Source organism: Meles meles, chromosome 1 (genome assembly GCF_922984935.1).
Source record: "Meles meles chromosome 1, mMelMel3.1 paternal haplotype, whole genome shotgun sequence".
NCBI classification, from domain to species: Eukaryota; Metazoa; Chordata; class Mammalia; order Carnivora; family Mustelidae; genus Meles; species Meles meles.
This window is the reverse complement of record NC_060066.1, coordinates 174,433,339-174,447,748: the sequence shown is the minus strand read 5'-3', so window position 1 is coordinate 174,447,748 and position 14,410 is coordinate 174,433,339. Positions and strand designations below refer to the sequence as shown.

At 40.5% G+C, this 14,410-nt stretch overlaps 1 protein-coding gene and 1 non-coding gene across 2 annotated transcripts in view; one reads left to right on the top strand and one right to left on the bottom strand.

Moving 5' to 3' along the window:
- The window catches only part of ZYG11A (zyg-11 family member A, cell cycle regulator), a 77,046-nt gene that overhangs the window by 22,472 nt on the left and 40,164 nt on the right, over positions 1 to 14,410 (top strand). Inside the window, 1 exon segment of the mRNA XM_046028102.1 lies at positions 8,293 to 9,044. Coding sequence (XP_045884058.1) covers positions 8,293 to 9,044 — 752 coding nt within the window.
- LOC123928296 lies at positions 10,068 to 10,170 on the bottom strand. Its single transcript, XR_006815658.1, has one exon. It is a non-coding gene; the product is annotated as a U6 spliceosomal RNA (small nuclear RNA).

The window sequence follows — 14,410 nt, the reverse complement described above, 5'->3', positions numbered from 1 at the left end:
GATTTTATTTATTTATTTGACAGAGAGATACACAGCAAGAGAGGGAACACAAACCAGGGAGAGAGGGAGAAGCAGGTTTTCTGCTGAGCAGGGAGCCTGAGGCGGGGCTGGATCCCAGGACCTTGGGATCATGACCTGAGCCAAAGGCAGAGGCTTAACCTACTGAGCCACCCAGGTGCCCCTTAAAAAAAAATTCTATAGTGTTGTTTAGTGGATTTCTTAGGATTTGTTATTACAAGATGCCGTCATCTGCAATGAACATAGTTCTACTTCTTTCTTTCTGTTTTGGATGTCTTTTATTTAGTTTTCTTGTCCAGTTTCCTGACTAGAGCCTACAATACAATGTTGAAGTACTGAAGTATTGAAATGGATATGCTTATCTTTTTCCGATCTCAGGGGGAAAGCATCTAGTCTTTCTCTATTAAGTATGTTATTTTTGGGGTTTTGGTAGGTGCCCTTAACAGCCTGAGGATGCTTCCATCTATTTTAGTTGTTGGACTTTTCATCAGGGAAAGTGTGGGCTTTTTTTTTTTCTCCATATGTTAAAATGCTCATGGGGGTTTTGTTTTTTATTCTATTAATATAGTGTATTATGTTAATTCCTTCTTGGATATTAATACAGTCTTGTTTTCCTGGGATAAATCCCACCTGGCTATGGTGTGTAACTCTTTTGTATGTTGCTAGATGGTTTGCTGTTATTTGGGTGAGGTTTTGTTTTGTTTTGTTTTTGTTTTTGAGATTTGTCTTTATTTTAAGGATATTGATCTGTTATATTCTGCTTTTGTGATGTCTTTATCTGGGTTTGGCATCAGGATAATACTGAGTTGGGAGGTGTTCCTTCCTTTGTTTTTTTGGAAGAATTTGTGAAGAATTGTTATGTATTCTTTAAATGTTTGGTGGATTTCACCAGTGAAGCCGTTCTGTCCTCTTTGTGAGGGTAGGTTTTGTTTTTTGTTTTTTTTTTTAAGTGATCTCTAGGCCCAGTGTGGGGCTTGAATTCAACCCTGAGATCAAAAGTTACATGCTCTACCAATGAGCCACTGTGTCCCCCCGTGTGGGGAGTTTTTTTGTTTTGTTTTAAGATTTTATTTATTGGACGTCTGGGTGGCTCAGTCGGTTAAGCATCTGACTCTTGATTTCAGCTCATGGTCTCAGGGTTGTGAGATCAAGCCCCATATCAGGGTCAGTGTTCAGCGGGAAGTCTGCTTAGGGCTCTCCTTCTCCCTCTGCCCTCCCTTCTCTGCCCCCCTCTCCAATAAATAAGTAAATATCTTCCAAAAATTTTTTCTTTAAATTTAAGAGAGGGAGAACAAGTACCTGTGAGCAGGGGGAGGAGCAGAGGGAGAGATGCCCCCTTTTTAAAAGATTTTGTTTTTATTTATTTGTCAGAGAGAGAGAGCGAGTGCTAGCGCAAGTAGGGGGAAGAGGCAGGCAGAGGGAGAAGCAGGCTCCCCGTTTAGGAAGGAGCCCAATGTAGAACTTGATCCCAGGAACCTGGGATCATGACCTGAGCTGAAGGCAGATGTTTAACCAACTGATCCACCCAGGTGCCCCAGTTAGCCTGATTTTTTTTTTTTTAAGATTTTATTTATTTATTTGAGAGAGAGAGAGAGCACAAGAATGGGGAGGGTCACAGGCTGCAGCAGACTCCCTGCCGAGCAGAGAGCCTGACAGGCCGAAGCTTGATCCCAGGACTCCAGGATCATGACCTGAGCCAAAGGCAGGAGCCCAACCCACTGAGGCAGCCAGGTGCCCCAGTTAGCCTGATTTTTATAGATCTTTTCAAAGAACCAGCTTTTGGTTTTGTTGATTTTTCTCTATTGATTTCTGTTGATTTTACATTTTCAATTTCATTGATTTATGTTTTATTAATTATTTTTCTTCTGCTTACTTTGGACTTAATTTGTTTATTTTCTAGTTTCCTAAGATGGAAACTTAGATGATTGATTTTAGATCTTTCTTTTCTAATGTATGTATTCAGAAATATAACTTTCCCTCTAAGCACTGATTTCACTTTATCCCACAAATTTTGATAAGTTGTATCTTCATGTAGTTCAACATTTAAAATTTCTCTTGAGGGTGCCTGGGTGGCTCAGTTGGTTAGGTGACTGCCTTCAGCTCAGGTCGTGATCCCAGAGTCCTGGGATCGAGTCCCGCATTGGGGTCCCTGCTCCATGGGGAGTCTGCTCTCTCTGACCTTCTCCTCTCTCATGCTCTTTCTCACTGTCTCTCTCTCAAATAAATAAATAAAATCTTTAAAAAAAGAATTTCTCTTGAGATTTCTTCCTTGATCCATATGTTAATTTAGAAGTATGTTGCTTATGGGCTACCTGGGTGGCTCAGTTGTTAAGTGTCTTCCTTTGACTAGGCCATGATCCCAGGGTACTGGGATTGAGCTCCGCATCAGGCTCCTCTACTCAGCGGGAAGTCTGCTTTCCCTCTCCCACTCCCAGTTTGTGTTTCTGCTCTCGCTGTGTCTCTCTCCTTCAAATAAATAAATAAAATCTTTAAAAAAAAAAAAAAAAGATGTGTGTTGCTTAATCTCCATATGTTTGGGGGTTTTCCAGTTATTTTTTTCCAAGAAACCATGGTGGTTTGCTATGTAGAGTTTTTCCAGTCTGGATTTTGCCATTGTTTGACAGTGCTATAATTTTTGACTGTTCCTTTGATCCGTGTAATTCCTCTAAATTGGAAGTAGATATAGAGGCTTCATCAGATTCAGGTTTGATGTTTTTGGTAGGGCCCTATACTTCCTTAACGGGGTTAATTAAGTTTGGTTGTCTGGTTTTGTGACTTAGGTGGCCATAAATGAGCATTGCCTAGGTTCATTAAATCATAGAGGATTCTTGTAGCTTTGACTTTTAGTATTAATTATTCTTGACCTTTCTGATTTAGAGTATTTCCTTTTCCTTTTTTTTTTTTTTTTTTTTTTTTACGATTTTATTTCTGACAGAGGGAGAGAGGGTACATGCAGTGGGGGAGCAGCAGGCAGAGGGAGAAGGAGGCTCCCCACCAAGCAAAGATCCCGATGCAGGCCTCAATCCCAGGACCCTGGGATTATGACCTGAGCTGAAGGCAGACATACTTAACTGACTGAGCCACCCATGTGTCCTGAGTATTTCATTTTTCTGTATTCCCCCACCCCCACCTTGTATCATTGTTTACTCTTCCACAATTTCCTTTGTATGCTGTTGTTTTTCTTTTTTTTTTTAAGATTTTATTTATTTATTTGACAGACAGAGATCAGAAGTAGGCAGAGAGGCAGGCAGAGAGAGAGAGGAGGAAGCAGGCTCCCTGCTGAGCAGAGAGCCAGATGTGGGGCTTGATCCAAGGACCCTGGGATCATGACCTGAGCTGAATGCAGAGGCTTTAACCCACTGAGCCACCCAGGCGCCCTGCTGTTGTTTTTCTGTATGTACCTTAAGAGTTCTGTGTTCCTTGAGGTTCCATCTTGGGTACTCATCTGACTTTGAACATTCTGTAGGTGGTTTTTTTTGTTTGTTTGTTTTTTTGCTTTAGCTACCACTGCTACTCTGATTCCCCAGAGTTCCAGCACTTTACTCAGAACCACATATCCAGGATGTGTCCTGTGTATACTGTACTTCTTTTCTGAGCTGTTCAGTCATCATATTCTGCTTCTGGTTTTCTTCTACCTCAGTGGCTGCTGCTAATCTGTCTCCTTATCCAGCTTCTTCGAAAGGCAGAACAAATTAAGGTGTAAGAGTTCTGGTTCTGGTGTGAAACCATTTGGGTTTGTACACCGTCGTGACTATTAGGTATGTTTTCATGGGCCAGTTACTTAAATTTCCTGTGCTTCAACTCATCTGTAAAATGTGACTAATAATAATCCCTTCCTCAGTGGGTTTTAGGAGCATTTAGAGAGTTTAATGTATCTAGAATGTTTAGAACATTCATCAGCTATTATTTGCTATTATGACTTATTCCTCATTCTACTGACCTTAAATGTAGATATTTTCAGTACTTTGTCCTTGCTCCTTCTCTTTCATTCCCATATCTTCCATCTCATAGCTTTAAACATTTTTAAAATTTATTTATTTATTTTTTTTAAAGATTTTATTTATTTATTTGACAGACAGATCACAAGTAGGCAGAGAGAGAGAGGAAAGCAGGCTCCCTGCTGAGCAGAGAGCCCCATGCAGGGCTCAATCCCAGTACCCTGAGATCATGACCTGAGACAAAGGCAGAGGCTTAACCCACTGAGGCACACAGGTGCCCCTCCCATATCTTTAAATACTGTCTCTATGCCAGTTAATTCCAAGTGTTTATCCTTAAGTCTCATAGGTTTAAACTCTATAGAATTTAGAATACTTCAGCTGATCTTTTGGGGAATCCTGAAGGTGGAACAACTACTAGATCTGTGTAAATTTGGGATATGAGGGCTGGACCTTTATACCTCCCAACTCAGTTTTGGATATGGGTCTGCATGGGAAATGGTGTGGTCTTGGGTGGGGCAATTCTTTTCTGCTAATGTCTCATAGCTGAGGGCTGTTGGCTGGTGGCACTCCCTGCAGCTCTATCTAGTATTAAGTCCTTTGTTCCTATAAAGCATCTAGGTTTTCTGTTATAACAGCTGCTATACTGCCATTTCCCCCATCTCCAAAATGACTTGGCCATATACCTCCCGTTCAGTGACTTAGGAAGAGTTATTTTTCATTTTTCTCTCCTTGGTTCTTTTGAAACATTTTCTGCCTTCAAAATATCTATCTCGAACATTCTTTTTCCTCTTAGTTCCTATCAATGACACCTTTCTCTCGTGACCTCACAGGTGCCCTCCATTTTTAAAAAAATATTTAATTTATTTATTTATTTCACAGAGATCACAAGTAGGCAGAGAGGCAGGCGGCAGGCTGGTGGGGGGGGGTGAGGCAGGCTCCCTGCTGAGCAGAGAACCCGATGCAGGGCTCGATCCCAGGACCCTGAGATCATGACCCAAGCCAAAGGCAGAGACTTTAACCCACTGAGCCACCCAGGCGCCCTGGTGCCCTCCATTTTTGCCCCTTGCCAAGCTCTGCCACATAGCAAACAGCCCTCTTAACAGATCCAGCCACACCTTCTGTCACCCTTGAAAGGCTTCTCCTTGTATTTAGGATGAAATGTCAGTTCTTTGACCTGGTCTGCAATATCTGACTTTTGCTTCTGTCTCTAACCTCTCAGATGCTGGTATCCCCTTCCTCCACTGTGCTTTAGCTTCATTGGTTTCCTCTCATTTCACAGAAAAAGCCTACTTGTTTCCCATATCAGGACTTTAGCTCTCCCTTCCATCTTAGAATGACAATGACTTTTATCTTTTACGTCCTTTAGGTCTTAGCTTAAAACATCACCTCCTTGAACTCCATAGAGAGAAGATTTTTGTCATCCTTTTTCTTTCCTTACCCTGTATTATGTTCTTGTTTCCTTTAGGACACTTGCATTTTTTAAATTCCGTTTATTAACATACAGTGTCATATTAGTTTCAGGTGTACAGTTTAGTGATTCAGCACTTCATACATTGCCCAGTGCTCATCACAAGTGCCCTCCTGAATCCCCAGCTGACATTTATAATCTTTCCTGCCTTTCCCCTGGTAGCCATCATTTTGTTTTCTATAGTTAAGAGTCTGTTTCTTTTGAGAGAGAGAAAGAGAATCCCAGGTATGCTCCCCACCCAGGGCGAGACTGCCATGGGGATTGATCTTATGCCTGAGATCACAACCTGACAACCTGAGCCAAAATCAAGAGCTGGACACTCTGCTGAGCCACCCAGCTGTCCCAAAAATCTTTTTCTTGGTTTGCCTCTCCTTTTCCCCCTTTGCTCTTTTGTTTCTTAAATTCCACATATAAGTGAAATCTTTTGGTATTTGTCTTCATATTTGTATTCGTATTCATATTGCTTAGCATAATACTCTGGAGCTCCATCTATGCTGTTGCAGTTAGTAAGATTTCATTCTTTTTTATGGCCGAGTAATATTCCTGTGTGTGTGTGTGTGTGTGTGTGTACACGTACATATATGCATACATACCTCCTCTTCTTTTTCCATTTTTCAGTCGATGGACACTTGGGCTGTTTCCATAATTTGGCTGTTGTTGATAATGGTGCTATAAACATCAGGGGGCATGTATCCTGTTGAATTAGTATTTTTGTATTCTTTGGGTAAATACCTAGCAGTGTGGTTGCTGAATCATAGGGTAGTTCTATTTTTAACTCACTATTTTTTTCTCACTATATTTTTGATGTTAGTAGTTTTCTTTTTTCTTTTTTTTTTTTAAAGATTTTATTTATTTATTTGACAGAGAGAGAGATCACAAGTAGGCAGAGAGAGAGGAGGAAGCAGGCTCCCTGCAGAGCAGAGAGCCCGATGCGGGGCTCGATCCCAGGACCCTGAGATCATGACCTGAGCCGAAGGCAGCGGCTTAATCCACTGAGCCACCCAGGCGCCCCTGATGTTAGTAGTTTTCTGCTTGTCCAGTGTTCTCCCTCTAAGTTATAAATAAACTCCATGTTGGGAGAAGCCATGTTTGTCTCATTCACCATTCTCAGCATTTAGCATAGCTAGCACTTCACATATAGCAAACACTTGGGATTTGTTGGATAAATGTATAAATGAATGTACTGAATTCTTCCTCAAAGTCTGAAGTATAGGAACTTCCTTCCTCCTGTCTTGGTGGTGTAACCCAACTTAAACTCAGAAGCTAAGAATCAGCTTATGCACCTTTTTTTTCCCTCTCAGTTCTCCCCCAGTCTGTTCAGCCACCATGTTCTGTCAGCCTTAAACTTTTGTCTTGCATTATGAAAACCTTTTTTTTTTTTAAAGATTTTATTTATTTATTTGACAGACAGAGATCACAAATAGGCAGAGAAGCAGGCAGAGAGAGAGGAGGAAGCAGGCTTCCTGCTGAGCAGAGAGCCCGATGCTGGGCTTGATCCCAGGACTCTGGGATCATGACCTGAGCCTAAGGCAGAGGCTTTAACCCAGTGAGCCACCCAGGCGCCCCACATTATGAAAACTTTAATAATATCTTGCCCTGTCTCACTCCCACCAAACACCATCCTTATTATTTTATAGTCACATGCTTGGTCTTTCTTTTTTTTTTTAATTTTAAGATTTTATTATTAGAGAGAGAGAGAATGAGCAGGGGAGGGGCAGAGAAAGAGGGAGAAGCAGACTCCCCTGCTGAGCAGGGAGCCCGATGGGACTTGATCCCAAGACCTGGGATCATGACCTTAATGAAAAGCAGATGCTTAGGTGAGTGAGCCACTCAGGTGCCCCAGTCTTTCTAAAAATAGAATTATGACCAGTTTTTTTCTGCTTCAAAATTGAGTTTTCCCATAGGCTAAAAGTCTGAGTTTCCTAGCTTTGTGTACAGGACCTATCTGCCTTTTACCTTCCTTTCTACTTTCCTTTGTAGCTTTTACACCACTGTGTTCTAATAGTGTTGATCTGCTCAGTGTCTTCAAATAACCCGCTGGTCTGTGCCTCCTTGTGTTTGGTACCTTCTTCCGCCCTTCATATTCTCCCCCCACTCCCCTAAACTTATATTTAGTCTTCAGAACTTTTTCCAAAGTTAATATCATCTGTACTAGTTCAATAGTTGGTGCAAATCACTACTGCATGTAATATACTATTATAATCATTTATTTGCCTGGTATGCCTTCCTAGACTAGAATTCCTTGTGGTCACAGGGGTCTAATTACCTATTGTGCCTATTACTTAACACAGGATCTCACACATAGAAGATGCTTAGTAAATCTTTTCTAAGTAAAATCTGGTATAACCCATTTATTTTATAGATGAGGAAAATGAGGCCCACAGAGGTAAGTGACTTATCAGAGGCTGTTGATTAATTTGGTTAGAAGTAATCATTAGTAGTATTATTTGTATATTATATATCCTGTACTTGTTTACCTATTTTCTTTCTTTCATTTTTTTGTTTTGTTTTGTTGTTTTGTGAACCAGGTTACTATGGACAAAACTATGGGCTCTGGAGTTGAGCTGGTTTTGCTTCCTGATTCTGCCACTTATTTTCACTTTGAGCAAGTGACTTAACCTTTTTAAGCTCCAGTTTCCTCAGTTATGTTAGTAATAATAATAGTATTATAGTAGTATTATGGTATTATAAAGAATAAATGAAGTAGTCTGAGTAAAAGGGTTTAGAAGAATGCTTGGCACAAAGTAAGCAGTAAATATAGTCACTGTTACTATTATTAGCATTTGTCATTGTTCATTGGCCACAATGCCTCCTGGAAAAGGCATGAGATTTAGTTGTTATTATAAGCTGGTTTTGGTTCTCTTATAGGCAAGCTGACTGATAGAACAGCAAGTATTTTCCAAGGCAACCAAATGAAACTGAAGCTGGTCAATATTCAAAAAGCTAAAATCTCAGCAGCTGCATTCACAAAAGCCTTCTGCCATCACAGAGTCATTGAGTTAGATGCTACTGCCGTGCACACTGACCTCCCAATCCCAGACATCATAAGTGGACTCTGCAGCAATAGCTGGATCCAGCAAAACCTTCGGTGTCTCCTGTTGGACTCGGCAAGCATCCCTCGAGATTCAAGACTGCTATTCTTTGGTCAGCTCACTGGTCTTCGCATTTTAAGTGTTTTCAATGTTTGTTTTCATAGTGAAGACCTGGCTAATGTTGCAAGGTTACCAAAACTGGAAAGCTTGGATATCTCCAATACTCTGGTCACTAACATCTCTGCACTCCTTACGTGTAAGGATCGACTCAAATCTCTGACAATGCACTATCTGAAATGTCTGACTATGACCAAACCACAAATTCTTGCAGTTATTAGAGAACTTAAGTGTCTGCTTCACCTTGATATTTCTGATCACAGGCAACTCAAATCAGATTTAGCTTTTCATTTGCTGCAGCAAAAGGATATTCTGCCCCATATTGTGTCACTGGATATTTCAGGGGGCAGTTGCATCACCGATGGAGCTGTAGAACTGTTTATACAGCAGCGGCCTGCGATGCAGTTTGTGGGACTGTTGGCTACGGATGCTGGTTATTCTGACTTCTTTACTGCAAAGCAAGGCTTGAGGGTTTGTTTTCTATCTGAAATAAGTTTGTTTCCTTTGTCCAGAACTTCATTAGGCTTTTGTTTTATATAAGAATGTACATGAGGTGTTAGGGTTACAGAGACAGATAAAAAATCCTTAAGGAGCTTAACAATAATTACTGTGTAGCTACCATGTGGTAGGTTCTGGAATTATGGCCTTAAACAAGATATGGTCCTGGCCTCCAGGTCTTCTAGTCTAGTTTGGTATGATAAGTATAGCCATTTATACATTCCTTCCTATGTATCAGATGTCACGTTGTGCACGTTGTTTTCTCCTTTAATCTTTCCATTTTACAGATGAGGATTTGGAAGCTCAGAGGTTAAACTAATCATTATAGCTACATATTAAATGGTAGAGCTAGGACTTGTATCCAAGTCTTTGTGACTCTAAAACTTGTGTTGTTTACCTCTAGTAACAGCTAAATATAATTAGTAAGGTGGGTGATCAACATTTTTGCTAAATGTATGAGAGAAAACAATTTTGAAAAGGTTCTTTAAAAAAGTTTTGACAGGGCTTCTGGGTAGCTCAGTTGGTTAGGTGTCTAACTCTTGATTTTGGCCGATGTCATGATCTCAGGGTTGTGGGATCGAACCCTGTGTCAGGTTCTGTGCTCAGCGGGGAGTCTGCTTGAGATTCTCCCTCCCCCTCTCTGCCTCTCCTCCCGCTGCCACACTCAGGTCTGTGCTTATTGTATCTCTCTCAGATAAACAAAACCTTAAAAAAATATATTGAACATTGCCAGAATAAGTTTATAACCAGTCATGGTGCTTTATATTTTTATTTTTTTAAAATGTGAAAACTTGGGATGCCTGGGTGGCTCAGTTAGTTAAGCAGCTGCCTTCGGCTCAGGTCATGATCCCAGCATCCTGGGATCGAGTCCCACATCGGGCTCCTTGCTCGGTGGGGAGCCTGCTTCTTCCTCTGCCTCTGCCTGCCACTCCGTCTGCCTGCGCTTGCTCGCTCTCTCTCCCTCTCTCTCTCTGACAAATAAATAAAATCTTAAAAAAAAATGTGAAACACTTTACAAATTTACATATTATCCTTTTGTAGGGGCCATGCCGATCTTCCCTATATTGTTCCAGTTTTAGTGTATGTACTGCTGAAGCAAGCATGCATGGTGCTGTTTTTAGAACAGCATATACTTAAATATTTATGTTTCAGAATATTTCTTTTTTCTTTCTTTTAATTTTTTTTTAAAGATTTATTTATTTATTTATTTGACAGACAGAGATCACAAGTAGGCAGAGAGGCAGGCAGAGAGAGAGGGGGAAGCAGGCTCCCTTCCCCGCCAAGCAGAGAGCCCGATGTGGGGCTCGATCCTAGGATCCTGGGATTGTGACCTGAGCCAAAGGCAGAGGCTTTAACCCACTGCGCCACCCAGGTGCCCCGAATATTTCTTTTTTTAAACAGTGGTTCTCTGTCTTGGTTGTACATTGTAATCATTTTGGAAGTATGTATTGAAATGTACGGATGCCTGTGTCTGATCTCCCGGAGATTCTAATGTAATTGGTCTGGGACTTGGCATGGGCATCAAGATTTTGAAAGTTCCCAGGTAATTCTAATGTGCAGCAAAGGTTCAGAACCACTGGTTTAAAATGCTTTGTAATTACACCATATGTAATTACTTTAAGGGTGAGAGAGTAAAATGATTTTCCAGTCATTAATTTTTATTTATTTATTTATTTGCTTACTTACTTACTGTGACCAGCATGGGGCTCAAACTCACAACCCAAAGATCAAGAGTCATGTGCGCCATCAACTGAGCCATCGGGGTGCCCCAGTTTGTTTTCACATTTTTATCCCACCCCCCATAAAAGGTCTCTCACATAATTACTGGACAAACCTACTGGTGCAGAAGCATAGTGACAGAGAAAAATCAGCCCACAATAAAACATGTCTGTTCTTCAGGTAGTAGTGATGTTTATAGAGTGATAGGATATGAACTGGTGACCTTCATACAGCATAAATATGTGTGCCATCTCATGTGTAATCTCTTTAGACCCAGCCTTGTTCTGCTTCAGTGCCTTTTCTTGGCATTGGTACTGGATTTTATTACCAGTTCTCATCAGAATCCATTGGGGAATGGGACGCTTCTGCTTTTGTTTCTTGGCAGAGAATTGCTGGATCCTGAAAGTCTTGTGAGAAGACATAGCAAAGGGTAGTCAGCCGCACGCACTACGATGGTTAGAAAAGGAGAGATCTGTTTTCACATTTTCATTCTTTTGATGAAAATAGCAATTGTATTTTGGAGTCCTTTTATATTTTTAAAAAATATTTTATTTGTTTTAGAGAGCACAGGAAAGGGCAGAGGGGGAAAGGGCAGAGGAAGAGAATATCCAAGCAGATTCCCACTGAGCGTGGAGCCCTACGCAGGCCTCAATATCATGACCCGTGAGATCAGGATCTGAGCTGAAATGAAGAGTCTGACACTCAACCAACTGAATCACCCAGGAGTCCATGAAGTCCTTTTAATTTTCTAGCATGTCTAATGAAGCTGGAAACTATCAGTTATGTTATTAGGCTTGAATAGAGATAATAATGGGAACTTTCAGATTAAGCATGTAGAACATTGTTTACCAGGAATGTGTGTACGTAGGCCTGTTTAAGATTAATAGCATTTAGTGTCTCAGTGATAAAAAGACTGCAGCAGTCCGGCAGAATAATTGTTTTTTAGCACATAAACTGTTGGTATATGTAATAATATGGGACAAATGCTGGAATATTCTATAGACGGATTATGCATGTAGTTAAGATACTGTTAGAGTGGGTACACCAAAAGAAAACGGGAAGCTGTGTTTCAGTAAACTTACCTGGTAAGTTTAGTTTATTTTGAAAATTTAAAATTAGGTATCATACACAGTGTTATATATTGTTGGGATGGAGAGGAGAGACCACAATTCTCCCGCTACTAAGAAGCTCTAAAGATCTTAAGCCAGCCTTATGGGGAGTGTAAGGTATGGCAAATTTAAAAGGTTTGTTTCAGGGGCTCTTAGGTGGCTCAGACAGTTAAGCATCTGCATTCGACTCAAGTTATGGTCCCAGGGTCTCCACATCTGGCTCCCAGCTCAGCAGGAAGCCTGTTTCTCCCTCTCCCACTCCCCCTGCTTGTGTTCCCTCTGTTGCTGCATCTTTTAGAAAAATAAATAAAATCTTAAAAAAAGAAAGGTATATTTCAGGAAACCTTTTATTTAATGGAAATATGTTTGAGGTCAGATGCAAAGTATACTAAGTATCTTAGTGTTTGAGCTGATCAAAAATTTGCTTACAGGGACGTCTTGGTGGTTCAGTCAGTTCAGTGTCTGCTCAGGTCATGATCCCAGAGTCCTGGGATTGAGTTCCACATCGGGCTCCCTGCTCTCAGCTGGGAGTCTGCTTTTCTCTTCTGCCTGCCTCTTGCCCTGCTTGTGCTCTCTCCCTCTGGCAAATAAATAAAATCTTTAAGAAAAATTTGCTTAGGGGTGCCTGGGTGGCTCAGTGGGTTAAAGCCTCTGCCTTCGGCTCATGATCCCAGGGTCCTGGGATCGAGCCCCACATTGGGCTCTCTGCTCAGCAGGGAGCCTGCTTTCTCCTCTCTCTCTCTGCCTGCCTCTCTGCTTACTTGTGATCTCTGTCTGTCAAATAAATAAATAAAATCTTTAAAAAAAAAATAAAGTAACTTTAAAAAAAAAAAGAAAAATTTGCTTACATTTAACATGGATAAAATTTAAATGTCAGCAAAGACCTTCAAAGACAACAGATACTTATTCACCTCAAATTAGAATGGGCAACATATACTTAATTCCTTTAACATAGATAGAAGCAGGCGTGGGGCTCCTGGCTGGCTTAGTGAGTAGAGCATACAACTCTTGATCTCAGGGTCATGAGTTTAAACCCCACTTTGAGTGTGGGAACCTACTTAAAAAAAATAAAAATAAAAATAAAAAATAAAATAGGCACAAAGGATACCCTATATTAGTATTAAAAGCCATGCAAAATCTTCATTTGGTAGGAAATCCTTGTTGATCCATTGGTGGAGTGTGGCAATAATCCCTTCTGAGGATTGTTTTGTAATGGCATCTGCAGGAAGCCAGGGAGAAGAGAGGGGGAGGCAATAGCAGTCTGGTCTTCTGCTTGGTCTTGCTGTGGCTTCCCCTTTGTTCCTTTTCAGGTCTTACATCTGGATGATCATAAACCTTTTAAAAATTTTAGAACATATCCATTATTTAGATTCTTAACGTATAGGTCCTTGGGCAGTTAATCAATGTATAGCATTTAAAAATTGTTTTGAAATAATTTTTAACTTGTGGGTCATTAATTTTAAACATTTGCCACATTTGTTGTGTCATATCTACTTTCTACATATAATTTTTTCCTGAACCATTCAACACTTGATCTTAGCCAAAAGGCCGAGAAGCGATTCCTGAACCATTCAAGAGTAGCTTACATATATCATTCTCCTCTAGCCCTTAATCCTTGATTTTGTATTTTCTGAGAGCAGTGATGTTCTCCTTAATAACCACCATACAGTTATCAGATTTCAGGAAGTTTAACATTGATGCAATACTGTACATAATCTTACTGTACATATTTACAGTGTTGATTATGCCAATAATGCCCTCTGTAAAATATTTTTCTTCTTAGGCCAGGGTCAGTTTTGCATTCATTTGTATGTTCTTTGTAATTTAATCCCAAGGAGTTCTTAGTTCTTCCTATCCTTTGTGACATTGATATTTATGAGGAATACAGACTAGCTTTGTTTCATTGACTTTTTTTTTTAAAGATTTTATTTATTTATTTGACAGAGAGAGATCACAAGTAGGCAGAGAGGCAGGCAGAGAGAGAGAGGAGGAAGCAGGCTCCCCGCGGAGCAGAGAGCCGGATGCGGGGCTCGATCCCAGGACCCTGAGATCATGACCCGAGCCGAAGGCAGCGGCTTAATCCACTGAGCCACCCAGGCGCCCCTGTTTCATTGACTTTTTTGAAGAATAGAATGCTCCTTATTTTTGTTTGGTCTGGTTTGGTCTGATGTTTCCTTATAATCAGGTTCTTCGTCTTTGGCCACAATTCCGTGTGAAAGGTGTTGTGTCAGTCTCAAGAATATCAGTTCTGAAGCATACAGTGCCCCTCATGAGTCATTTTTCTTTTTATCATGTAGTGAAAAGTATTGAGCAGATATTAGATAAAATGTCTAGTGTAGATAAAATACTATCTACATAGTATTATATTGTTTCTGTACTATATATAGGTAATTTTTTTTGGTCTTGCAAGTAGTAAGTGATATATAAGGTAGTTGAAGACTATGCAAATATCCTGGTCCTCATCAAATTTACTAATCTGGATTTAGCATCTACTGAAGATTTTTACCTGAA